Source organism: Scleropages formosus, chromosome 13, assembly GCF_900964775.1.
Source record: "Scleropages formosus chromosome 13, fSclFor1.1, whole genome shotgun sequence".
NCBI classification, from domain to species: domain Eukaryota; kingdom Metazoa; phylum Chordata; class Actinopteri; order Osteoglossiformes; family Osteoglossidae; genus Scleropages; species Scleropages formosus.
The window spans coordinates 5777667-5804909 of record NC_041818.1 but is presented as its reverse complement, the minus strand read 5'-3'; the positions used below and the strand labels follow the sequence as shown (position 1 = coordinate 5804909).

Below are 27243 nucleotides of genomic sequence, written 5' to 3'. Positions count from 1 at the left end.
CTCTGCACAGGTCACTACTGCTTGCCAGTTTGACTATCCCTCATGCAGGGCTCTAATGTGGCCAGAAGATGCCCGGCGGGCTTGGCCTGTGTTAAGCCAGCCGTTCTGTGGAAGAGTGGATGGGGGTGGGGTACAGGGTGGCAATCAGGAGGTCGAGTCGGTTGGGTATGAGAGGTAGTCTTCTTGAGAAGGATTCCCCAAAGCCAAACATCAGCTGCCCAAATGGATACACCAACGGTGGGAGAAAGGAGAAGCCACACATCTTAAATGAGGCCTTTCCAACAATTCACAGCATAGCCATTTATGTGCTCATTGACACATCTGCTGTACACAATTCTGATTTGGATAGATGACTTGAAGAAATGTATGTAGTCATTCCCTTATCATTTACATACATGTTGTGTATCCCATGATAGTAAATGTCCAAAGAGGGAACATAATAGATACTTGTAGAAAATATTTAGTTGAAGGACTAAAACCATGAGAAAGACTCAGAAATCATTTGTATTTACTCACAAATGTCTATTACATATACACACAGGCCATGTAGTGTCACAAATCCACCTTACTGGCAGGTCTTGGGATTTTGGAAAGAAACCAGTATAGACAAGGGAAGACTCCATATGGACTGAGTCAGACTTGAACCTACACCCCAACAGCTACAGGGTAGCAGCACTACTCACCGCACCACAAGAACAGCATGATGGCAGACCTCCCTAACCGCAATATTTCTCAAAAACTATGTACATGATAAATATACTGTATGCATATGGTAATTATGCTGTGAATGGGTGAATGTATAGCTGCAACAGTTCATTTATTCATTTAACTGACGCTTTTCTCCAAAGTAACTTAAAATGTTATCTACAATTATCTACCCATTTTTACGGTAGGGTAATTTTTACTGGTGAAATGTAGGTTAAGTCCTTTGCTCAGTGGTACTACAGCTGGAAGTAGAATTCAAACTTGCCACCTTTGGGTCCAAAGGCAACAGCTCTTATCACAACAGTACTAACTATCCAACAAAAACCAGTGGTACTCAAGAGGAAACATAGATAGCATTACATTTTTACCTTATTTTTTATATTATGTATATAAGGGGATCTGGTAGAGCTGCTGTCTTTGGACCCAAAGGTGGTAGGTTTGAATTCTATTTCCAGCTATAGTACCGTTGAGCAAGGTACTTACCCTGAATCGCTCCAGTGAAATTACCCAGGTGGATCAATAATAGTAGTATGTAGCATAACAATATCAGTCACTTTGGAGAAAAGCATCAGATAAATGTAAATACTCTGTTTTGAGGAATGATGACAGTTTAGCAGCACTTAGAGTGCTGTGTGTTTCTTGTAAAGTTAGTTGACTCTACATTTTGCCAGCTTTGTTACTCCATATGGCAATGAAAACACCACAGAAAGAGTCAAAATATACTATACAATGTATATTATTTATGACTACCTTTTAATCCATTATCTTTAGGGTATCACATAACATTTCAATACTGGAAACTCGCAGAAATTTTTGCTAACATAATTATTACTGAATTATTTTCAGTTCTGTGGACTAACATACAAGCTCTGATCATAATAGTAATTTTTGCTCCCAAATTACTGCACACTCTTAGTATGATTTTTGACCATTTCATTATAGGACAGTGGACTTTAAATCATAGTTTATAGCTCAGAGAACACTGACACATATTTGGAGCATCGTTTTTATATCTGACTGCTAAATGTGACAGTTGTGACTACAAGACATTTGCATTCATTCATTTACTGTAACTGACACTTTTCTCCAAAGCGACTTAAAATGTTAAGGTACTTACATTTATTTTACCTATTTAGACAGCTGGGTAATGTTACGGGAGCAATTTACAGTAAGTACCTTGCTCAAATGTACTACAGCCAGAGGTGAGGGAATCAACCCTGCAACTTTTGGGTCCAAAGGCAGTAGTTCTAACCACTACGATACCAGCTGTCACCATTACAAGATACACCATTACATCAACACACTTCCACAGCAGCACTGCAGCCTCAGCATGTCGAGATCACGGTTATTCTTCTCAAGTCCTGTCATTACAGTGAACAAAGGTGCTGTATTTATATGTAGGAAGTGGGGGACAGCAACGGCGTTATTCAATTTCAACGTCAGAAATGATGTGCCATATAGCCAAGGATATTCAGAAGAAGCCACCACAGGGATGTGATGTGTGACAGCAAGGCAGAGAGAAGTGAATGCATGAACATTTACAACCACTCAGCATGCTTCAATTTCAAACATCATCATTACTACAACATTAGTTCTAGAAATGATTCCGGCCCACTTCGATATTTTATCATTTTTCTTTTGCTTACACAATTATTTATTTGTTAAAGTATGCAGAAAATAACATTTTATCCTGTTATGACCTTAAAATTATAAGGGTTTTTTTTTTTATTATCCTACAGGATTGAGTCCAGTGTACTGTGGTATGGTTCAGCTCTGACGGCTTAGAGACCCCCATATGCTGTCATTCACCTTAGGGTCTCAGTAACAGGCTTGTCGTACTTCTGAAAGTGATGAACGAGAAAGGCAATCCATCCTGGTGCCATCTCTTTCCCCTGCGGTCACTTGGTCTTGCATGGATGGGCGCTGGATCAATGTAACCGTTCAGGGGCCCAGATGAGCGCACAGCCAGTTGAGCCTCATCGTCATGGGCTTCTAGGCACGGAGCTGGACGACATTTACCAGAGGAAGAGGCTTTCCTCATGGACAGATGCAGTTGTTCCCCTTCACCTTTGGATGTCCTGACGGGTTCGACCTAACCTGCTGTGGGACTTCTCCATTTCTTGCTTTGTTTGCCGTCTATTCTGATAAAGAGGCTTCCAGTCTGGTTACTCACTTCCACAGCACACTTCACTGGCCACGATATGGGGTTTTGGACAGAACACGGTCATGTCAATCATCTCTGATCCAATGTGTCAATCAGATGTGGAGGGCTCAGGCTTAAAAATAAGGAGAGTTTCCAGTGAAAACACATGGGGAAAGGATATTTCTCATTAAATCCAAAACCATTTGGCAAAAGGTCCAACTGTCAATTCAATACTTTTCTCACTATTGTGTGGCACCGCTATAGTATGTGATTATTCTGTGCAAACCAGCTCACCTTTAGCTCAGGAGCATACAGCAGTTATTAATGCCTTTGGAATAAGGCTGGGTTAGATTTTATACAGGGTTGATGTACAGTGCCTTGCAAAAGTATTCAAGCCCCTTGAAAGTTAGCACCATTTTCAGGATTTCAAAAGATACATAAAAATGTTTTCCCAGTTACTATTCTTACTGAGATCTAGTTCACATTAAAAGTCTATTTCAAAAGCCAAAATGTGCTCTTTTGAATTGTGATGAAATGTGCTGCTTGCATAAGTATTCAAACATCTGTGCTCCAAAAGCTAAAGTGGTAAATTGTTCCCAAGCAAAACACATTTGCCTCTTATTTGGACATAATTGAATAATTAGTTTCTACCAGTGAGCAATTAAAGCAAAGGTCACAGTTTCTGGATATAAAAATCACTCTGTATAGGGGTCATTAGTCATGCTGTGAACCTACTGTGGTGATAAAGTCTACAGTGCAGTTGAGAGGGAAGAAGAAGAAGAAGAAGAAGAAGAAGAAGAAGAAGAAGGGGAGAAAAAAAAAAAAAAAAACTTTATGGGAAAAATATTTGTATGTATCTTCTGAAATCCAGAAATGGTCCTAGCTTTTGAGGGGCTTGAATACCTTTGCAAGGCACTGTAATTAGTTCATGGATTTGGATTTAGTGGAGTTAATTCAGACCCACAGAATGCCTTCCATTAGGTTCTCACTGTCACCCCCCGGTTGCTCCCCAACAACATGCACCTGCCGGGAATAAACAGCGCAGGGAATACAAGCAGCTAGTCCATTAGCCACTGGTTGTGGAATCTTGTAGTGATAACCTGTCTGTGCTTTACTTGCCAGTGCAGCTAGGCAGGCAATTACCCTGTGTTACCTACCTGGTTGTCTCTGACCTGCTTCCTTGCCGAATGATTGGACTACCTCGGATTCAATCCTCACATCCCACTTTGACTACGACTTCAACTTTGCCCCCTGAAAGATAATTGCCCCTCAGTACCTGAACTTTCACCTGTTTCTTGACTATGGTTCTTGTCTAGCCTTGCAACCACAAAATAAACCCTCTTGCAATTGGGTTCTACGTTTTGTCTCCTGGCTTGTGATTCTGACAGAAGATTCTGCCATTTGTTATGGACCCAGCAGCAATAAAGAAGCTGAGAAATGCTGTCTCAGCTCAGAGGGTTTTCTTAAGAGTGCACAACCAAGCCCTCCAGCAGATATCAGAGTCAGCTGAGGAGATCCTGCAAATCCTACGCCAGAGAGGAGCCCGCATAGTGGAGGGGGCCACTGCACCGCCTCCGATGCTGTCACTGCCCTGATGGTTCCTGTGACACAACCCCGCCAGGCCCATGCGGTACAATGGTGATCTGAATAAATGCAAGGGATTCCTCCTCCAGTGTGACTTGGTTTTCTCCAGCCTGCCACACGTGTACCAGACCGATGACAGCCGGGTGACCTACCTCATCTCCTTGCTGACCGGTTCCGCTCTGGATTGGGCAAGAGGAGCCCGGAGGAGCCGAACCACCACCACCTACGCCCAGTTCCGAGTACAGTTTGATTCTGTCTTTGATCGCCCTGTGGCTGGAAAGACTGCTGGAGATCGTCTCATGACCCTTCAACAAGGAAAATGGTCGGTGGCAGCATATGCTCACCAGTTCCAGTTGTTGGCAGCAGGGAGCCAATGGAATTCTGCAGCTCTCCTGGTCTGCTTTCCTAGAGGCTTGCACCCCTGGATGCAAGCAGAGCTTGCATATCAGAGGAAAGACTGGTCCTTTGAGCAGTGTGTGGAGAATGCTATTACAATAGACAACCTTGTACAAGAACACTACTCACGGATCTGGCCAGCGCTCCCCCCCGGACCCCTGTGCGAGCATCCAGAACCCATGCAGGTCAGGAAAGGACATCTAACCCCGGAGGAATGACAGTGGTGCTGCTTATACTGCAGCAATCCAAATCACTTCCGAGAAGTGTGTCCCACACAACCACCACCAAACGCGACCGGAAGGTGAGTGATCTCCTTCAGCCTGCCTCGCAACTCCTGGTGCCCATTTTTCTGTCTGACGGGGTAAAGCAAATTTCTGCCCACATGTTTGTGGACTCTGGTGCTGTGAGCAGTTCTGGATATTGATTTTGCAGAATTGCAGGGTATTCCCATTTTCTATTGTGCCATAGCTTAACAAGTTAATGTATTGGATGGGCAACACTTAGGGTCAGGTGTGGTAGAGTCCCAACAGAACTCCTTTAGCTCTAGGTGGGAGCATGTTATCTTAAATTGCCTGACAATCCCATCATCCTGCGGATCCAAGAACACAAAAGCGGATGCCTTATCTAGGGTGCACAAAAGGACCCCAAGACAGTTGCCCCGGAAACCATCCTGCCTGGCTCCTGTTTCATTTAATGGCAGTTCCTGCAGGACCTACACACAGCACAGGATGAGGAGCCAGGACCTGCAGACAAGCCCACAGGGAAGGACAATGTCTTGGAAAGACTGAGGGCTCAGCTAAACTATAGGGTCCACACGACTCCCCAGCAGCAAGATATCTGGGGTGTCGCAAGACCCTGTCCCTGGTCCAGAGAAGGTTCTGGTGGCCTTTCCTCCATGATGATGTTCAGGAGTTTGTCAAGGTCTGTGCACAGTCCAAATCCCCCTGCCCGAAGCCTGCGGGGATATTGGAACCGCTCCTTACCTGTTCGTCTATGATTCCACGTGGTGATTAACTTCCTCACCAACCTTCCTCGTCAAAGGGTAATACCATTATCTTAGTGGTTCTGGACGGCTTCTCCAAATCTTGCAGGCTGGTTTCCATTGCCCAACTCCCCTCTGCTTTAGACACGGCTGAACTTCTGTTCCAGCAGTGTTACATCTCTACAGCCTACCTGAAGATATTGCATCCAACGGTGGGCCACAATTCACATCCCAGGTATGGAGGGCATTTTGGCAGAAACTTGAGGTATCATTTGCAGGCCAATGGCCAGGTAGAGCACCTGAATCAGGACTTGGGATGTTTCCTCCACTGCTATTGCAGTCAGGAGCATAACACCTGGTCACAGTACCTCCTATGAGGCGAATATGCTCATAATTCACTTACCCACTTTTCTAGAGGACTGTCTCCGTTCCAATGCACCTTGGGATACCAACCACTCCTGTTCCCATGGCAACTGACCTCCAGCGATGTACCAGTTATGCAGGGAGGTCTGGCATACAGTACAGGAATTTCTACACCAGAGTGCTTGTTACAAACGGGCCGATAAGAGGCACCTCACTCTGTTTCAGCCGGGGTACAGAGTTTAGTTATACATCAAAAATATTAAGATGAAACTACCATCCAGAAAACTTAAGCCAATAAAGTAGGCTTTCTAAGATTATCTGTCAGATAATCCCTGTCACATACCACTTGCAACTACCACCTCATCTCCACATTTTTCCCATGTTCCATGTGTCCCTGCTTAAAGCCTACAGGACTTCACTCCTCCACGCTCCATCGCAGACCATGTCTCCGCCGCTGTTTGAGGTGGACGGTTCCCCGACCTATATGGTTTGATCCCTCTTAGACCTCAAGCTTGGGTGGGGTGGCTTTTGTTATCTGGTGGACTGGGAGGAGTATGGGCCAGAGGAGCAGAGCTGGGTTCCTGCACGCGATATTCTTGATCTTACTCTTATGTCCAACTTCCACAGGGCCCATCCGGACCAGCCAGTGTCACGTCCCAGGGTGCGTCGTCCTTCCTCGGGTCGCAGGGGGGCAAGAACTGCCTGTGATGCGGAGGTACTGTCATGCCCCCAGTTACTCCCCAACGACATGCACTTGCCAGGAGTCAACAGGTCAGGGTATGAAAGCAGCCAGTCCATTGGCCACAGGTTGCACAATCTTGTAGACAAAAACCCGTCCTCTTTAACCGCCAGCACACTTGTGATCTATGATCCTGTGTTCCATCCCTGTTGACCCCTGCCCTGCTTGCTTGCCCCACAATCGGACTCCCTCAGATTCAGTCTTCGCACTCCTCTTTAACTACGACTTTTGCTTTGCTCCCTGAACCTTTGCCTGCTTCTTTACCATGGATATTATCTAGCCTTGCAACCACAAAATAAACCCTTGCACAATTGGGTCCTACCTCTTGTCTCCTATCTTGTGATCCTGATACCACCCCAACTAAATGGAGCAACACCTTCAGCAACACACTGGTGTAGTTGTACTATTACATTACACTTACTTAGGTAGCTGATCCATTTCTCCACAATGATTTACCCATGTATACAGATGGGTAATTTTTACTGTATTAGTTCAGGCTAAGTTTCTTGATCAAGGGTACTACAGCAGTAGCTTGGATTCAAGCATGTGAGTTCTGAATCAAGACAGCTGCTCAGCCCGCTATGTCACCCCCATGTCCCCATTAGTCTACTAAGCCTGGACCAGAGTGCTACACTTGCACTATTACTCCACTAAGCTGTCAGCACTGCTTTTTATTTACTTGCGCACATTTTATTTGCATTCTTCTTCACTTTCATGAATGCAATATTAATTTATTCAGTTGTCTTGCCATTGCTTTGATCCATGTACAATGCTGTAGCCATCTGTAATTTTAATCTGATCTGTACTCCATTTGTCTGTCTGGATACTATCACATTATTACAGGCTCTTTGCACTGACTGATGCTAGTCTCCCCAGTCTGTCGGAGGTGTCTTGGGGGAAACAAGTCTATTTACTTTTTCTATAACAAAGGAGCACCTAGAAACAAAGGTAAAAGGGCAGTGAACCATAGTCTTATTTAGCCGCTTAAAACTGATGGTAATGTCCCTGTCAAAGCCACTTGGCACAAAGTCCAAGTCTGAGTCACCGCTCAGCGGTTGGATCCCTGCTTTTGCTCAAGTTTGAGTCTCATTCCATGTCCCCAAGCATCAAGCCAGAGACTGAATTGCCACTTAGTGGCATGACTCCTAGGAGTAATACCACCAGTGTCCACTAGAGGCACCACTCAGAAGCACCCAGCTGACTCAACACACCTTTTATCCAATGAATCAATCTTTAAATTGTCTGATTACGGACTCTTTCAAAGGAGAGGAGGACAGATGTTAGATTGTGGATTCATAAATCAGAAATATCCAAGTGCTTGGTTACAGCTCTCCATGTTCCTTCTTCCATCCATGTTCTCCAGTTGCAAGGTAATCCAGTCTTTGTGTTTTCCCAGCTTCTGAATCATCTACTTTGCTAAGTCTCCCCCATGTTTCATCATTCCCTTGACACCAGGTTCGTGTTCACAATCATCACCAGTTGCACAGTGTACATGTAAATAAATGTTGCACTCATGTTCACGTCACTTCAAGTCAGCGGATGGATTATGACACTTAGTAGCTGGATCGTTAGCTGAGTCTGAGTCATAATTGTTAAATTTAAGAAAATTTCTGAGAAGTTTCAGATTCAAATTCCATCCAAAAAGAAAACTACTAAACACATAATAAAGGAATTCATAATTAGCTATGGAATGAAGTGTTTCATTAACTTTGATACCTTTTTGACAATAATTATAATAATTTCTAGATTATAATCATGATTCCCAGACTGCTGAGACACTAAAGATTCATTCAGAGGTAGTTAAGCCTGTGATGTTAACTGGTTATTTGTCTCTAAAAATGCACTACTTAACTGTGCACAAAGTCTAGCCTTTGTAGGATGTAGCATTTGCCAGTTTTCTGTTTTAAGATATTTTATTACATTTGCTGGTTGCCCTCTAGAAAGCTGCCAACCAAATAAACACCTTGTTAGTAAGATAGGTACTCAGCAGCTAAAACATAGTTCATAACATGGACCTCAGGGTGATTAAAACAGTAAAGTAAATCAGTGACCTATACTTTTTAATTCTGTGTCCAAATCTGAGCCCTTTCACTTCCAGTCCAAGTCTGACTATATGCCTGTAAAACAACTCCTTGGGTTTGAATGAAAATTAGTTTAGGGCTTTATGTTCTGGTTCAAGGATAACATTATCCACAATTTGATACTGAAATGTTCAAAAAAAAGGCTTCAATAAAGGAAAAAGTAAGTTCTTGAAAAAGATACACCAAAATCAGCTGAAACATTAAAACCACCTGCCTAATATGGTGTGGGTCCCCTCATGACACCAAAACACCTCTGACCCATCAAGGCATGGACTCCACAAGACCTCTGAAGGCGTTGTGTGGTATCTGTCACCAAGACATTAGCAACAGATCCTTTAAGTCCTGTAAGTTGTGAGGTGGGGCCTCCATGGATCAGACTTGTTTTTCCAGCACATCCTACAGATGCTCAATCGGATTGCAATCTGGGGAATTTGGAGGTCAAGTCAACACCTTGAACTTCTTAATTTTTGCAGTGTGGCAGGGTGCATTATCCTACTGAAAGAGGCCAGCACCATCAGGGAATACCGTTGCTATGAACGGGTGTACGTGGTCTGTAACAATCTTTAGGTAGGTGGTACATGTCAAAGTAACATCCACATGAATGCCGCAAGACCCAAGGTTTCCCAGCAGAACATTCCCCAGAGCATCACACTGCCTCCGCCAGCTTGCTTTCTTTCCAAAGTGCATCCTGGTGCCATCTCTTCCCCAGATAAACAATGCACACACACTCGACTATCCACATGATATAAAAGAAAACGTGAATCATCAGACCAGGCCACCTTCTTCCATTGCTCCATGGTCCAGTTCTGATGCTCCCGTGCCCATTCTAGGCACTTTCGGCAGTGGACAGGGGCCAGCATGGGCACTCTGACCGGTCTGCGGCTACATAGTCCTATATGCAGCAGTCTGCAATGCACTGTGTGTTCTGACACCTTTCTATCATGGCCAGCATTGAGGTTTTCAGCAACTTGTGCTACAGTATCTCTTCTGTGGGATCGGACCAGACGGGCTAGCCTTCGCTCCCCACGCGCATCAGTGAGCCTTGGGCGCCCATGACCCTGTTGCCAATTCATCGGTTGTCCTTCCTTGGACCACTTTCGGTAGGTTCTAACCACTGCATACTGGGAACGCCATACCAGACCTATCGTTTTGGAGATGCTCTGACCCAGTTGTGTAGCCATCACAATTTGGTCCTTCTCAAAGTCGCTCAGATCCTTATACTTGCTTTTTTTCTTGCTTCCAACACATCAGATTCAAGAACTGACTGTTCACTTGCTGCCTAATCTATCCCACCCCTTGACAGGTGCCATTGTAACGAGATGATCAATGTTTTTCACTTCACCTGTCAGTGGTTTTAATGTTGTGGCTGATCAGTGTATAGTACTCTCCACTGAACAGGTTTTGTACTAGTTCAGTAGACAAATGTGCATAACTTTAAAAAAAAATCTACTAGTCAAAACTATAGTTTAAGCAATTGTAAATGTACTTGTTACTTGTACTTAAATTTGTTATCTAACAAATACATAACTTGGTCCATTATCAAGATAAATGTATATTTTTTCAAATTTAGATAGTATCTTCCAACAGATATACATCTATGCAGATGCGTGTCAAGTACGTATATTGTGAATTTCAAAAAAATAAACTCTCCTGAAAGCAGCGTTCAAAAGCTCATTTTAATTTGTATATTTACTCCATAAACATTATTACAAAACTCAGCAAGTTACCAATATAACATTATCACCATACAGGCTTGATCACAAATATTTAAAACCTTTGCAACAATTACAACAAAAACAAAATAATACTAGAATAATTTACAAGAAAATCTATAAAACAGCAAAGAGATCACAAATTTGTATAATCTTTTCTTCTGGTTCTTTTTTGTATGCTTATGTTTTTTTACACGTTAGCACTACACTCTTACAACAAGATTGGTCTTATTACAAAACTCCCAACAAAAAGTTATAGATTTTTTTATGTTTTCTTTTTTGTCATTTATATTTTGGTTTTTAAAACCAGGAACTTGTCATTATACATCCTTTTCACTGCCCACAGAGGCGCAAAAAAGGTTACCCACACACACACAAATACTTCACAACACTTTCTAAGAAAAATATACACTTACAAAATATGTTACAAATTGGCACACTGAAAAATATACAAGATTTCATAATGTCAAGAGTTTGTTAGGAATCCTTCTGATAACAACTCTAGACAATATTTATAAAGCTCAATATTCTTTTCAACGGAAAAGGCAAAAAGTAACTCCAGTTAATGTCAAAACCATGGTGTAAGTACATCAAACATAACAGAACAGTATATTATACATTCTTAAAGAGGGCACAGATCGAGCTGGGTTCTTCTTAGCTTTCTTTTTTGTCATTTTGTTGTTATGGAAAAAAAGTTTATTTTCTTCCTGTTTGTGTGTTTGCTTTGTTAGCACCTTTAAGAAGCAGCAGCTCAACAGTGGTACCTCGTACAAAAAACTGACACTGGAAAGTACATTCAACTGGCAATAGGCAGAGATGAGAGAAAGTGGGTTATTCTGGGCTTCACCACCCTGCTGTTCCAGTCCAGCACTGGTACTTCATGGTCTCAGGCCTGTCAGATAGAGACAACAGGAACATCTCATTAGGGCTGTAATCATAAAGGTACTAACATGGATTTGTCAGCGTCGTCCCCTCCATACAGCATGATGTCAAACTGGGAAGGCCTTTACATGAGACTGAAGACTGCTTAATACTGCTAAATAAATACCGAATACTGCTTAATTTGAGAACAGTGTGTGTAAAGTAGCCCAGATATAAATGAAAACACAACAGTTTAACAAAACACACATGTATTGGTGATATCTGTGTTTAGTGTGTGAGTGACACAGAGAGAGTGTGTGTGTTCCACTGCTGTATGGATGAGTGTATCTAGCAGTGGAAGTCACCGTGGTGAATAAGGTGTGTGGGCTCATAACACTGCATAGTATCTGCTGTAAGTCGCTTTGGAGAAAAGCATCTGCTAGGTGAATAAATGTGAATGTAAATTTAAATCTGTCCTGTCTCGACGAGATGTTTCAAGTGGTAGTGTTGGGTATAAGTTAATAACTCCAATGAATGAGTAATAGTTAAAAAAAAAAAAAAAAAAACAAAAACAATTATTTTTGCTTCCTCCACCACCAACGAACAGGTACGATTAAACAATGAACATGATGAAATACAAGGCTTCTGGTCAGTTGCAAAATAGACTGTATAAATTAGCATTACAACAGGATACAGTAATCGAGTTCCACAAACAACCCTTCTACAGATAATGTGCTTCATCTGAAACTTTACAGTAGTGTTACTGCGGTACTGCATTACTCTTCATTCATGGTTTGATGCAAATCCTGCAAAGATTAGAGATGTTTGGGGGAATGGGGGTTGAGCAATGCGCCCACTGTAGAAATGGGGCCTGTGTCCTTTGCTATGCAGTGAAGCGTAATGAAGTCTGCGTATTACACAGAACACCATAATTAACACAAACAGCAGAAGACACTATGTGAACCACACACTGGTCATGCATACAATAATAATTTTTTCCACATTTAATGTTAGCAGCATGTATAATTAAAATATCCCAGCGTTCAATGTTCAGTTTTTATTGGTTATTCCTTTTAAGTTTTTTCCTCTTTCATCTTTTACAATTTTTGCATTTGCTGTTTTAAACACAAACCACCAGTAACTGATGATTTCTTTTTCCATATAAGAAATAAATGCTGCACTCCTTTTTTATTTACTCCTTTGTACCTCTACTGAAGTAAATATTCAAAAACTGGAAATAAATTTGACTCATATTATTAGATATGTTTCTTAATACATTTTTCAACTGTCTATACATTGTCAAATGAAGTAAGAACCCTTTAACTTAAATTCAACCTATAGACACGATAACTTCAGTCCTTTTGAATATTTCTGCATTGTGTGGTTAATTCAGAATGTATGAATAGTGAACAAGTTCCCCTTCTGTCCCAAGTCCTTGAAGCTGAGGAAAATCTGAACGACTGCTGCAAGGTCGAGATGTGGTTATCATGTGTGACCTTGTCTTTCAACATCGTATTGCCATGTGGAGGAATTAAAAATGTAGCAGACATACCATTACCATCATACTTACTCAAAACATTTGGCTGATGGCCCCTGTTCCTCTTGTTCTGCATCTGTGCTATCGTTTTCCTCCGAGCCTCTGACAGAGTTCCTCGTCCATTCCCTTTTAGCTTCAAAATGCCGGATGATATTGAGGTAAATTGAATTAAGCAAAAAAAAAAAAAAGTAAATGAAAAAAAGAAAGAAAATCAGAGTCTCTGTTTTGGTAAGATGAGCACGTAGTAGCGTACCACTGCCGGCTGCAGGTGCTTGCCAACGGAGAGGGTCCCAAAATATAACTCCTGTCGAAAGTCAGCCCTCCATCAAGTGTTACAAAATAGAACAACCAATATTCATAAACATAGAAAATTTTCTGTACAGATATTTGTTCATAGTTTGGCACAATAAATTCAGTGTTATGATAATTTCTTTGCCAATAGTGCATATGTTTCTGTACAATGGCATTAACAAAAAATCAGAATCTTAAAGATGGATTAGAGAACATTTTGAAAGAAGTAATCAGCATATTTCAGATTTAGGACGGAGTCTCTGGACACGTTTTACACCAAGGCCCTTGGGGGGGAAAAAAAAAAAAAAAACAACACTGGACAGAAGCAAATGACAAATTCATTCCGAGAATAAGAAAATTAAGACAAAATAGTAGTCTCACACACAAATACACACAAACACACACAGATGATAGATTTAAAGGTAGAGATATAATCAATACAAAAATGTTCTCTTTCACATTGGAAAAAAATGTCTCGAGACATTTGTGACACACTTGGGCGCTCTAGGGTCTAAAATGAGACGATTACGGTTCTTCACAGAAAGGTGTAGTTCTCCCTCATCAGATGAGTCACACTGTAGGCTGACTTTGTTATGGTGGGTGCCCATATCCTGTGCACAAAATAACGGGGGCTTTTTTTACTTAAAGCATTAGTATAGAGCTACATGTCAACTGATGATATTATGAAAAGAAGGACAGCAAGTTTCACAAAAAAAACGTTTCACAAAAAAGGACTTTAAAACATTTCAAGGCTTTTTTTTTCTTTTCTGACAAAATCAACTGAAAAAGAAAACAAAAGTCAGCTAAAAGCAGCAACATAGCAAGAAACAACTGCAGCCATGGTAGTTTTAAATCCCAGTCAAGCTGGACACAATCACTCAATAGGTAGTTTGCAAGTACAAGGAGATTCTCATGCAAGTTTTTCATTTAGTCTTCAGGGGAATAAGGTTGTGGGGGGTAGTCAGGGGTAATGTCTTTGCCATGCAATGCTTGCACTGAGTCTGTGGGGAAAACTGGAGGGGATAGAGGACAGAGCAGGCTGTGGGAGGAAGGTGAGGAGGGGTGCAACTGTAGCCAGCTACAAAATATTACCTCAGTTTTTCATAAGAGGCCATCAAGGCTAAGTCCTTATTTGGATCTCGCTCTGCTCGCTTGCCTTTACTGTTCTCCACCCGAGGGAATTTCGCACTCGTTTTGTGGCGGTACATCTTTTTGTGCGCAGGACCATTGGCACTGGGGGTGCCTAGGGCAGTTTTGTCGAACACGTTACAGCCCAGTGCGAGCTGGGGGAAGAAAGGGTGCGAGGCATTGAACTTGGCCTGGTTTTTCCCAGCCTTGCCAGCCGCCTTTCTACCCTTGGCTGCCCCCGGCGACGCGGTACCTCTCCTTTTGGAGTCCGGCGATGTCCCTGCCAGGATTTTGAGAGTTTTTAACTTGAGGCTGTTGGGCTCCGGCGGCTGGCACACCCCAGATACAGGACACCACACAGGCTCAATAGAAGCCATCATGAACCTCTGGACTTCGGCCATCCCAGAGGCTATGTTGGACAAGATGTTGGAGGGCTCTTCAAATTCACGCTGGTCATCATCTAGAAGGTTGTTGGTATCAGTCCAGCCTGTACTGGGGTCCTTGATGAGGGGCCAGTCCCTCGACAACCCCATGGAGCCCCCTTGTGACACACCCATGTTGTCTATTATGTTATGTCCTTTGTGGAGCAACTTGGAGCTCCCTGCCTGAGCTTTTCCCGCTTTCCCATCAGCTGGAGCTTTAAACTTTTTGGGTGATCGAGAATTCTGTCGAGGGGTTTTGGTCCTCTCACCCTTGGCTGCTTTTGGAGCCTTGGTTTTCTTCGTACCTTTCTGCTCAGGAGAGGTACCTTGCCCTGATATCTGCTTGATGACTGTTTTCTTCCTTGACCTTGGACCTTTGGCAACATTCGTGATTTGATTACCCTGCTGGTCAAAGTTGCCCACGTTGGTACCCTTTTCGACCAGCCCCACGCCATCATCGTCATTGAAGGTGTGGAACTGAAACTGGTGGCTGTTTGAGGTGAGCACATTGGGCTCATGCTCCGCCTGCGATATAAGGCTGCAGTTCCACTTCACCTCTGGTGTGCTACCAATTTCGTGGGCTTCTTGGTGTGTTTTGGCTGCTCCCCCTCCCTTTATCTCTGGGCCCATAACCTGAGGCGACAAATTGGGGGTGTCTGGAGGGGACATCTCTGACAACGACGAGTGCCGGAATTTATCGGGAGTAAAGTTTGAGATATCCAGCAGGTCTGTTGATTCCCTTAGAGGCGTGATTGCATCAACACTTTGCTGGATCACCAGTTTTGGACTGCAGTGGGCCAAGAAGTTATCATTCATGTCATCTTCGCCTTCTTTCTCACAAGACTTTAGACTTAGAGAGCTGTAATTGCTGGAAGTAGCTGACAGCGAACCCACTGAGTCAAAACTGATGAGCCTGCCATTGTCTGTGTTCAGCGTGCCTCTCTGCAACTGTAAATGTCCCTCCCCGCACGTTACCTGACACGCCTGATAATCGACATTGGACTGCAGTGGCTGCTCAGGCAAGTAGTTCTTCTCGTATAGCAGTCTGTTGCTTTCCAAGTTCAGCTGGCTGTATCCTGAGACAGACAAGTTGTCTGCCATTGGCACAGGCAAGGGGCCAGAAAAGCTGTTAGGCATAATGGGAGTCTCTGGAATGTCAGGTGCAAACGGCGCCTGGCTAGGGCCAAGCTGTGAATGCCACATATGGGTGAAATTTGGTTCAATCTGGCAGTTCTGAGGTGACTGCTGGAGCTCGGATTCAGAGGGTGGCGAGAGGACACAACTCTGGGCGAGCTGCAGAGACGTGAACTGCTTCTCTTCCTGGGAAAGACCAACCGGGTATTGCCTGGGGGGCTGCTGGGGGAAGAAAGACATTCCAGTGCTGCTCGATGTATCTGATGCATCTAACAGTGTCTGCAGATAGCCTCCAGGGACAACTGGTACACTTGTAGCCACATTCACAGATGGCGTGGTTTTGTCAGGAGAGCAGGTGGCTGATACAAAAGTGGATTTTTTAGAGGCATTGGCAGTGTGATTTTCACACAAATGGGGGCTGCTTGCAGCCGAGTCCATTGCTTCATCCTTCACACTCCCAACAGAGTCCTGATTTTGTAACACAGCGTAAATCCCTGCTTGGTTCGTCATGCCTCTGCCATTCTCGTGCAAGTCTTTAATTTTTTTGCTCCTCAGCCTGGCTTCGCTTTTAAATTTCCTTATTCGCACTTTATTTCCAATTCTCTTATTGTCCCTTTCTTCTGATCTGCTATTTGGTGCGCTGGTGTGTGTGATGTCATTTGCGTCTAATGTGCTTGCGCGGCTGGAGGCCACTGTTGTTAATGGCACGCCTGTAAGGGCTGCCTCGTCTTCAGTGCCGCCTCCCTGCTTGTTCGGTGATTGCTCAACAGTTTGAATTCTCTGAATCCTGAGTCTGTTTGCAATCTTGTATTTCCGTTTAGGGGGACTCGAACTGAAGGGACGGCCGCGGCCGTTCAGATGAAAATTGTGTTTGTCGCCCGCGGTCAGCCTACGCCGTTCCTCCTGATCCTGCAGTCTCTTTTGCCAAAAATGCTTGAGAGGGGCCAGTCTTTCATACTGTTTCACTGTGTCCTCAGTAAGGGTTACTGCTGTGATGCTTGGATCAATTTTCCCCAACTTCACCATCATATGCCTTTCTCCTTTGAACCGGTTGATGATGATGTATTTGATGACGACTGGGGGTTCCTTTCGAGAGGATTTTCGTCGTTTCTTTGGGCACCAGTCGTCGTCCTCCTCCTCTTTCGGACCAACGGGAAGTTTCTCACGTTTCTCAACATTTTTCTCGTTCTCAATTGAGTCTACGTCATACAGGTAGTCCTCACTGTATCTGACTTTCCTTTTCGCGCGAAGTCTGTAATTTAGCTGACTGGAGGAGCTGGAATTCTCCCTGGAGAATAAGCGGCTTCTTCCCTTGGCCTCCCGGAGAGTGTCAGAGGAGGAGCCAGTACAGGAGCTGTCATCACTGTACTCCCCTGAGTCTTCAGTGGAGTTACTGAAGTCAAATATATAACTCCTCTTTGGGCTCCCATCAGGCGTTGCATCAGCAGGACAGCTATTCCCATCCCCCCGACTGTCATCTCCCACTGGGTGGCCTTCCTCCTCCTTGAGCTGCAGACCCTCCACGTTTTTTTTGATGGTCCCACTGTCCTTCTTGGTGCAGTTGACAAGTACTGTTGGAAAGAAGCTTAGCTGGGTCTCCTCCTGAAGAACATTGGTCTTCTCCCGCATGTTGTCCTGGAAAGACTCGTATCGGATTTTCAGGGAGCATACATCACTGCTCAGTGTGGAGTCATCATCATCGTCATCAAACATGTAGTTGTCCACATCTTCCTCAGAGAAGAGGTTGACTGAGAGCTCATTTTTGGAGCAGAGGTCAAGGAGCTCCATTTTGCTCTCACTTATGAAGGACTCAAAATACCCCCAGTCCTGTCCGGGATTGGACAAAAGGGCCTCCTCTCCATTGCATTTATCCAGGAGTAGGCCCTCATAGAGGTTCTTTGAGGCAGGGTCCTCAGAGTCACTCTCTGCCTTCTCCACATCCCTCCTCTCTGTAGCCTGGCCTTTGTGGACTGGAAAGCCAAGGAGCTGGTCAGAAAGGAGCTGGTCCCCATATTGGCAGGTGTCACTGGGCATGATGCCATGCATTCCCATGTCAGAGATAGAGCAGGTTTCATACTCCCGGTTCATGTCGCCCATTTTCAGGCTAATCCCGGGCTCCGTGTCAGCACTGTCCTTGCTCTCCATGAAACATCCCAAGCAGGTGCGGCTGGGTTGCATAAGGCAATCATCAGTCAGGGAGGACATGCCCCCTGGCTCCATCATGGTGAAGGGGGTCTTGTCACAGTCTTCAGGCAGGGACCAGGGACTCACCCCCTTGGTGACGCAGGATGTGAGGGAAATGGCATGAGTGGAGGACTCATCACCAGCAGGCTCTGGGATATCAGTCAAGCTGACAGGAGATGATGGTGTTAGCGCATAGGCCTCTTTTGTGGTTACCGTGGCTCTCTGGCAATCCAAGCTGCCTTTCTGTGTGCTCACTGCGCCGGCTGAGGAAGGGAAATGAATGGCAGCATGTGCGGCAACATACGGCTTCAGCTGACCTCCCTGATCATGTGATCCTGTGGAAGGAAAAAAACATAAACATGAGATCAGAGCAATGCAACAGACTAGTTGTCTTCTTTTATTCTAGAGTCTAGAGCCAAATCTCCAGCACAGTCTACTGCTCCATTAAGCTTTGATTGTGATTCATCCATAGAGTAACAATTAAAAAACAATAGTAATAAATCGATTTCTTTCCTCCCGGTTATTTGCTGTGTTGAAAATATGTTCCTCTCCTGTGATTGCATCATTTTAATTCTGTCAGCTGAAGAAATGTATAATTAAGTGAGGACAGCAGCTGGTTTGCAAGAAGTTATTAGCTTTGTTTGCCTTGCATAATTAGTCAGCTGCAGCTGAGGCAGGTATATGCACATGGGAAAAGACATTTACACATGCTGTAGACAGTGTGACTAAAAACCACAAACCATGTATCATACCCTCAAGCGCTTAGCTTACCAACGGACAGTAATTTCAGTGATTCTGAACAAACGCAAAGCTCCCGTGCCAGATACCGCAGCTCTCGTGTTCTCAAAAGCAGTTTCCTTGCAAATTACATTTATGCTTCCTCACGAACGCTGTGCGTCTCACTACTGGAACCGCGTGATGTTCACAACAACGCTGATAAGGCACAGCTGCATAAGGGGAGGTTCTCCACAACATGACCTTCCACTTAAGAAAAGCACGGTTTATTCCAATGCACTAAGCAAGCACTGGGAGTGAATTGAAGCATACAGATAACCGACAACGGATACAAATAGCCCCTTTTGGTGATAACATGTTAGCAGAGTGTTTTCATTTCCTGTTACAGCAGGAAATGTGGAATTTAGAAGTGCTTGTGCAATGTAAATGACTTAAAGCACGCGCAATACTACACTAACACACAGCATTCTGGATAGATATTTGATTTTTAAAACATAGAACCAAATCTAACGGACGTTCTTTTCAACGAAACGGGCCGACGCGTTGTTTCATGCAGCGAAACATCTAGCACGCGTAAAACATCCCCGCAAGCGTGTGAAAATCCATTGCGTTAATTTTCCGACAAATAATTAAAAAAGCACGTCTCCGATTCCATCGGAAATCCAAAGACTTCATATGTGCCCCTCCCTCAACCCACAATCCTCCCATCCCTACCCTCATATCAAATCAACAACAGGGGAGATCTGGCTTCCCCTGTAGGACTGAGGGAGGCAGATGCACCGAACAGCCTGAATGACAGATCAGCAAACAGCCACTGAGTCTGTACCCCACTGCCAGTGATCCAGAAGGTGGTGTCCCTGAGAAAGAGGCTTTTCTCCCCCTTTGCTGAAATTACAGGGCTGTTACTGGACTTACATGTTATATTCACCTGTAGGACAGACATATATATTAGCTGCCATGCACTGGAGGTGTTACAGAAGAGTAGTTAATATGATATTAACTACTGTAATCTTACTTCTTCGAATTACATAATTTTAATTCGGTATATGCTTCTAACTGCAGAAGTAATATACTTTATGTTTCAAATAGATAAGCTGTTAGTAAACCCGGATAGAAGACTGCATTTTAAAAACTGTTCCCAGAATGTAAACGGCGACCTTGGAATTGTGAAATACAGCAGAAAATCAAAAACAAAAATCTTTTCTAGGGCCCAGCTTGAAAACACTGTAAGAAAATATGTGCGCTTACCATTACAAATCTCTCTAATGCACCAAATGAAAGCTATTAATTAAGTTTGAGATTTTGCTAAACAAATTGACCGCACAAAAACTACATTATATAAGTGTATCGATGGTTACTGTTATAAGTGCAATTTTATCACGAAATAAAAACAGTGGGCAAAAAAAATCACTCTTTTGTAAAGAATTAATTTATAGGGAAATTTATCTCAGCTATATTGTTTTTATGAGAGCTGTTATCCACAGTTTTAATTGATAATAAGCTTAAGACTGGGGTGATAAAAGAGCACAAGAACATAACTGCTTTTTAATTTTGGCAATTTTCCCTCAAAGAGCAATTTCACATTTGTCAGGCTTATTTGGAACATCTTTCAAAATGCACAAAAGCTTAATGCATGAAAATCTGAATGCAGCATGAAAGTAGATGGACCACCATTGTTTTGAGGTCACAGGTTATAAACTTTGCATACCTGACTATTGTCTAAGCAGGACTTAACACAGGGTGAAAAATTTGCATGCTAGAGAGCTGCAACAAACTCACAGACTGCCTGGGTTTGGGGACAAACCTCTCACTGTGTTTAATTCATTCATGACACCAAGTCACTGCTATGCACAAATATAATTCTCCCAGTTAAGCATGTGAATTAATCCAGTTTAATAATAACAATGATGTCAATAATTTATGGATTTATTATGAAGTCTCTCAACAAAAAGAAAACCATTCCATCTTTCATTTACAACAACACTGATCTCCCCCCACCACCCCTCATTTCTGCTAGTCCCAGCTTCACAGCGGCTCCGGCAAGCAAAGGATGCTTTGTCTGTCAGCTTTCCAAAGCGGACAGACGAGGGGATCGGAGGGAGTTAACAGAAGCTGCTGACGCTGGAGAAAGCAGCATGTAGCTGTGCTCTCATCTCTGAGAAATGTTTCAGCATTCACCGAAACTGGAATTGCTCATAATACCAAATGCTCCATAGGCCCCGCTTAATCTTACTCTGGATCCCTAAGAACAATGAGAGAATGCCATCGGAGTTAATTCACAGGCTAAAGAAAATGCTGTGGGCAATAACCAGAGAGCATATGGAGCAATCCTGACTTTTGGCAGGTGGGATCGATGCTCTGATCCCAGCCTCTGCAGGGCACTGCATGCTACAGAGACAATGATTAGGGGAAATAGCCTTGTTTATGAGCGGTGCCAAGGGGGTGGGGGTGCTGAGGCCACTCTCCTGCTGCATCTGAGCTTCTACCCAAAGTATTTGTAAAAATTAATAAACATCTTCAGTCATTTTTTTCATTTCAGCATCCTCATTTTATGCAGCAATGCAAATAATTGCCTGCGGTCATACGTAGTTATCAAGCTGTACTTGTGTACGGCGGATTCAACACTATGAGTGAAATAGCCGGAAAAATAAAATTAGCTCACAGACCGGCTTCGGGCCACGTCTACGAAAATTTTCCGCTCACGATGCATCGTCGATTTGAACGCTCCACCTTAAAACAGGATCTTCGTTCCCAACGTTTTTTTTTTTTTTTTTTTTTTTTATAACTCGGCTTCTCTCCGTGTGGAACAACAACACGCCCCAGTGTTTGTGCGAGAGCAACTCTGGGATATGGCCACACAGGGTTTCAAAGGAAAGAGATATTGCACTCCAGCTGCTGCTGTATGAGCCCATGCAAAGACTGCCCAAAAGCCAGGCAAACGACTTAGTGCGAGGCTAAAAACCACAGTGTTTGATCCAGTGCCCGGTGTTGTATGAAACAACCTGCTTTTCACCCAAGCTATTCCTAAATCCTGTTTAAGGCAGAAACAGACATTTGTGGACCATTTCAGAGCTCTACTTGCAATCTGGACAGCACTTGCTTGACTTTATTGGAAAGGGTTATTCTAAGTCCAGTTAAGACTTACATCACGGCTTTTAGTGCTTAACAGCGTACCGGATCTAGACTGGAATGGGTAAGTTCGATAACTAAAGTGAACATCACCTGTGATGTCAAGGTTCTACGCAGGTGGCAGGACTCCACAAATCAAATACCTGTTCTGAACATATAGAATAGTGGTGTCGCATGGCAGGTTTTGGATCGGAGTGTAATTGAAGAAGAAAAAGAAAAAACTTTGACCGCTCGTGCGGTTTTCTAGATAAGAGAGGGAACAGAAATGGCTTACTATCATCATCTTGTGTGCATGTCTCCAGGGTGCAAACATGGGAAGAATGTGCAAATTCCGCACGCCAGAAATCTTGGATTCAAACCCATACCCACCGAGCAGCAAAAGAGCTGCGAGGCACCAGTTTTACCTGCTGTGTCATTTTGCCCCCTCCTTCTGCTTAGGGGCCTCTTATTAAATTCTCCGGTGGTTCACTGCTAAAAACAAGAATACCAGTGCTAGCGGTAAATATTCAAGTGGTGGCTCATCTACAGAAGTGCGAGAGACAGCCTGGTGAGGCCACATTATAATATCTGCATATTCATATGTTCAGATTTTTCTCATCTGTCATATTCTAGCTCATAGTGGCCAAAGGTAAATCAAAACAATCTGACAGAGAAGTGAATTTAATTACTTTTAGCCAGCCAGTCCTTTATTCTCCTGGGCACACCAAATGTTTAAAATTTCCAAACTTATTTTTTTAGCAACTGGTAAAAAGTATTAAGAGCCTTTGTTACTTTGTTACATGCAATCAGTCCTGGATTGTTATTCAGGTTACCGGGTTCCAGGGCCGTGAAGTGTGTAGCGCTGCCGCTTCACAGCACGTGGGCTATCCGGGCGTAGGTTTGATTCTGGCTCAGTCTGTGTGAAGTTTGCAAGTTCTCCCTGAGTCTGGGTGTGGTGGCTCTGCTTTCCTCCCCAGTCCAAAAGCAGGAAGTTCGGGTAAATTAGCGGTGCAAAATTAGCCGTTGTATGGACGTGCGGCTGGATTGGTGGCCCGTGGAGGGTGTTTAACGCCCCCAGTCCCGCGCCCAGTGATTCTGGGGACAGGCTCCACACCGCTGAAACCAGAACAACGTGTACGGTAACACCCTGGGAACAGGCCAGGGGACCGCCCCTCTTGAGCGGTGAATGTTACCGGGTAAGATTCCTTTTAATTATTTATTATGTATGGTTTTAAGCCTTGGGGTCTGTTTTTAGTGTTTTAAATGTTCTGCCATGCTGGTCTTATGGATTTTTATTGTTTTATTTTAAATTTTATTATTGGCATGGCAGTTTTTAGGATTAATTTATTTATTGAATAAAGATTTTAATTACCGGAAATGATGAATGGAGAAATTTATTCCTGTCGAGTTGGACGGCGTGTTGAACCAGACACCTTTGGTGAGCTGGTGATCCATTCTGATCCGTGAGGGGGAAAAAAAAAAAAAAAAAAAACTAGAACAAGCGGTTACTGAAAGTGAGTGAGTACTGGGTTCCACACATCACACCAGGCTATGCATTCAGCACTGGATCTTTATTCAGGTTGCTGGGTTCTATGTATTACACTAGAAAGATGCATCATCATCTCACACACACACACACACACACACATCATCTGAGACCGCTTGTCCCATACGGGGTCGCGGGGAGTCGGAGCCTAACCCGGCAACATAGGGCGAGGAGCTGGAGGGGACACACCCAGGATGGGACGCGAGTCCGTCGCAAGGCACCCCAAGCGGGACTCGAACCCCAGACCCACCGGAGAGCAGGACCCGGTCCAACCCACCGCACCACCACACCCCCTCTAGAAAGATGCATTTTGCTCAATTTCTACAAACTACATGGACAATGCAAAAAAAAAAAAAAAAAAACCTTACCAAGTTCCTTTTAAATGTTGTTCTTTCCTTATTGACATAGCGGAACCATATAATGTGCTGCACCAGTGCCAAGCGAGCGCTCACAGTATTTGTAGCTGTGATGTTGGAAGAACATTTGACCCCACTCCCTCCCTTCTCAACTTGGCTACATCTAGGCACTTAAGTTCCAGACTGAATAAAACAGTGTTGCAGGTGAGTAACACCGCCAAGCGTCTGCAAAGCTGACTGGAAGCAGCCCAGCCCCTAATGGTCTATGGCATTTCTGAATGGCAGCGAAGGATCAATTATTCCTCATCTCTACCGGACGTTCGTAATGAAAGCCGAGCTACGGCTACGGATGACTCACAGCAATACACTTTGAAATTCCTGCTATAACGGCCCAGCATCCCTTGCTGGGGAACACAATGTGCTTTGTCACTCGTTCTTGCATTTTCTCATGCATGGTGCTGGCTGATCTTCATAGCTTAGAGGCATCAAACTGGAGGGCAACTGGATGTGCAGACTTTTTTTTCTTTTTTTTTGCTGAGCTCAAGGTCTGAGCAGAATTTGAGGCGGATTAATTCATCTGCACATCTATATTCTGTATTACACCTATGAATAGCGTAGGTACAATCTCACACACGCGGCGTCGGAAACCGCTTGTCCCGAGTGGGGTTGCGGCAAGCCGGAGCTTAACCTGGCAACACAGGGAGTAAGGCTGGAGGGGGGAGGGGACACACCCCAGATGGGATGCCAGTCCATCACAAGGCACCCCAAGCAGGACCCGACCCAGCCCGCTGCGCCACCGCGCCCCCCCACATATATATACTGTATATATATATATATACATATATACACACACGCAGAGCTAACAGTTTTCTCCAAAGCAACTTACAACTATTTACCCATTTATACAGCTGGGTAATTTTACTGGAACGATTTAGAGTGACTACCTTGCTCAACGGTACTACAGCTGGAGATGGCATTCGTACCTGCAACCTTCCAAAGGCAGCAGCTCTCATCCCTACAATACCAGCTCTCCCCTATACATAGATATATGCAAATTCAAATGTTTTTTTTTTTTTTTTTTTTTTTTTTTTTTTACTTATATACATATTTAAAAGGTTAATGGTAAAAACTGTTAGATGCCCTACTGCAGCACAGGAATAAGAATTTCAGAATCCACAAGACAAACTTGAGTTGAATTATAATTTATTAACAGATAAAATGCAGTTATTACTTCAAGTAATATTCTACCTCCATGAATATATTTCAGAAAAATACACTTACCTTTGAATATCAGACAGAAACCTACCCATCACTGCATTTAGATTGGATGGCAAAGCTGCATCTATTAGTATAATTAAAATTTTAAATAGAATAAAAAACAAACCAACATACTGTAATTAGTAAATAAATATATTTGTTTCCAAATGCATTGGAAAGCTTTTGCATGCGTGCCTTTGCAATTACGATAATTAATAAAATAAAATTGATTCATTTTTATGTAAGAAAAGAACAAATCAAAGCACCCCTGAGGTAATAAACAACACATTTCTGGGACCTGTCCCACGTTTTCTAGAAATAAATCGTTCTACTGGAAGGCAGCTGGAAGATGTCTCAAACTCCATGGTGACTTCACTGGAAACCTAAACAGCAGCAAAAGTGTGGTGGTGGGCAGGGACATAAACCAAACACCAGAAGGTTATGGGTATAAATCAATGGACAGTCAAGGCCACTTCACCTTTTACAAATGTGCTTAACAGAACAACTCAAAAAGAATAATCCAGTTAAATCAACTGTGTAATTCAGGGATATGTTAATATAAGGGTAATGTAATCGGCTTTTGCTGTAGTGCTTTTAAAGGCACATTTCCAAAAAAAAAAAAAAAGCTAATTTAGACCACACAATTTATGATATCTTATTTTTTAGCAATTATATAAATATTTTCCATAATAAAAATGCTATAATGGATACAAAAACCAGTTTGGATTATCTGAGGGTGTTCTTCTGAAAGACACAGACAGCAAAGACTCACAAAAAAGGTGTTTCCTATTAAACTACTTCCTAAGCATTTCCAATGAAATCCATTTGTTTGACGACTGCAGATCACCGTGGCTCACAGAACTGGAGGCGCTTTCCTCAGATTTTGTGGGAACCTTTATGTGCTGCACTATCTTGACCTCTCCTGTGCTCTGCAGCTACTGGACGTGAAGTTCTATTAAGGTCTGTAGGTACCCTGGAGGTGGAGCTCCACCCATTTATCATGGAGGTCGAATTCAACCCACTTGGCCTTTACTTGGAGATCTACCTTGGAGGGGTATATCTACCCAGCTCTGAATCTACCCTGGAGAAGTACTGGATATCTACCCAGCTCTGACTCTACCCTGGAGGGGTATATCTACCCAACCCTGACTCTACCCTGGAGGGGTATAGCTACCCAACCCTGAATCTACCTTGGAGCAGTACATCTACCCAGCTATGAATCTATCTCGGAGCTGGAATTGTACAACAGCTCTGAACCATATGCGGCCATATTGCACTCGCCGTGCAGGTAACATGAATACACACAGATTTTCTGAAACCTCTTGTCCCAAGCAGGGTCGCAGGGAGCTGGAGCCTAACCCGTCAACACAGGGTGCAAGGCCGGAGGGGGAGGGGACACCCCCAGGATGGGACGCCAGTCCGTTGCAAGGCACCCCACGCGGGACTCGAACCACAGACCCACCAGAGAGCAGGACCCAGTCAAACCCAGTCAAACCCACTGCACCACCACACCCCCACACCCCCACGCCCCCATACCACAAAGTCTTTTTTTATACAGCAGGGCAGGTCAAGCCCACACCTGGACTGAATAGAACACCTCATTGATTGGAATACCTGAGTCCAATTACCTCTGCTCTAGAGCAGGGGTCCCAAACTCAAATCTGAGCGCTCATGCTCAGCATGGGGGCGAACACAGTCCTTCTACTCACCAGTAATGCAACAGCGAAACAAAACTTTGTCAAAGGACATTTTTAACCCTCCTCTTTAACAGAATGACATTTGTGTATTATACAGTATAGTAGCATTCTGAGCAATACATACCGTATATATTCATAGCCAATCAGTATCCACACACACGCATCTCTTTCGGCGCCTTGGTATTTTGCATATGCCGGAATGCTTTGTTGCATAATGACACCTAACATTATAGCTTTCATAACTGCTATTCTTTCTTTTCAAATTATGCGGGTGCAAATTTC

The 27243-nt window shown here is 43.6% G+C and overlaps 1 protein-coding gene across 2 annotated transcripts in view; it reads right to left on the bottom strand.

Moving 5' to 3' along the window:
* Nucleotides 1–10872: 10872 nt before the first annotated feature.
* Nucleotides 10873–27243, bottom strand: part of nexmifb (neurite extension and migration factor b) — a 65198-nt gene continuing 48827 nt past the window's right edge. Inside the window, exons 1-4 of one of the 2 annotated variants that reach the window (XM_029257688.1) lie at nt 19034–19070; nt 14487–18597; nt 13137–14005; nt 10873–11597 (exon numbers count right to left, since the gene is read on the bottom strand). In XM_029257688.1, the coding sequence (XP_029113521.1) occupies nt 13930–14005; nt 14487–18301 (3891 nt within the window). In that variant the 5' untranslated portion in view covers nt 18302–18597; nt 19034–19070 and the 3' untranslated portion in view covers nt 10873–11597; nt 13137–13929. Of the gene's footprint in view, nt 11598–13136; nt 14006–14486; nt 18598–19033; nt 19071–27243 lie in introns of those variants that run through there. The other variant, XM_029257686.1, reaches the window with a different exon arrangement.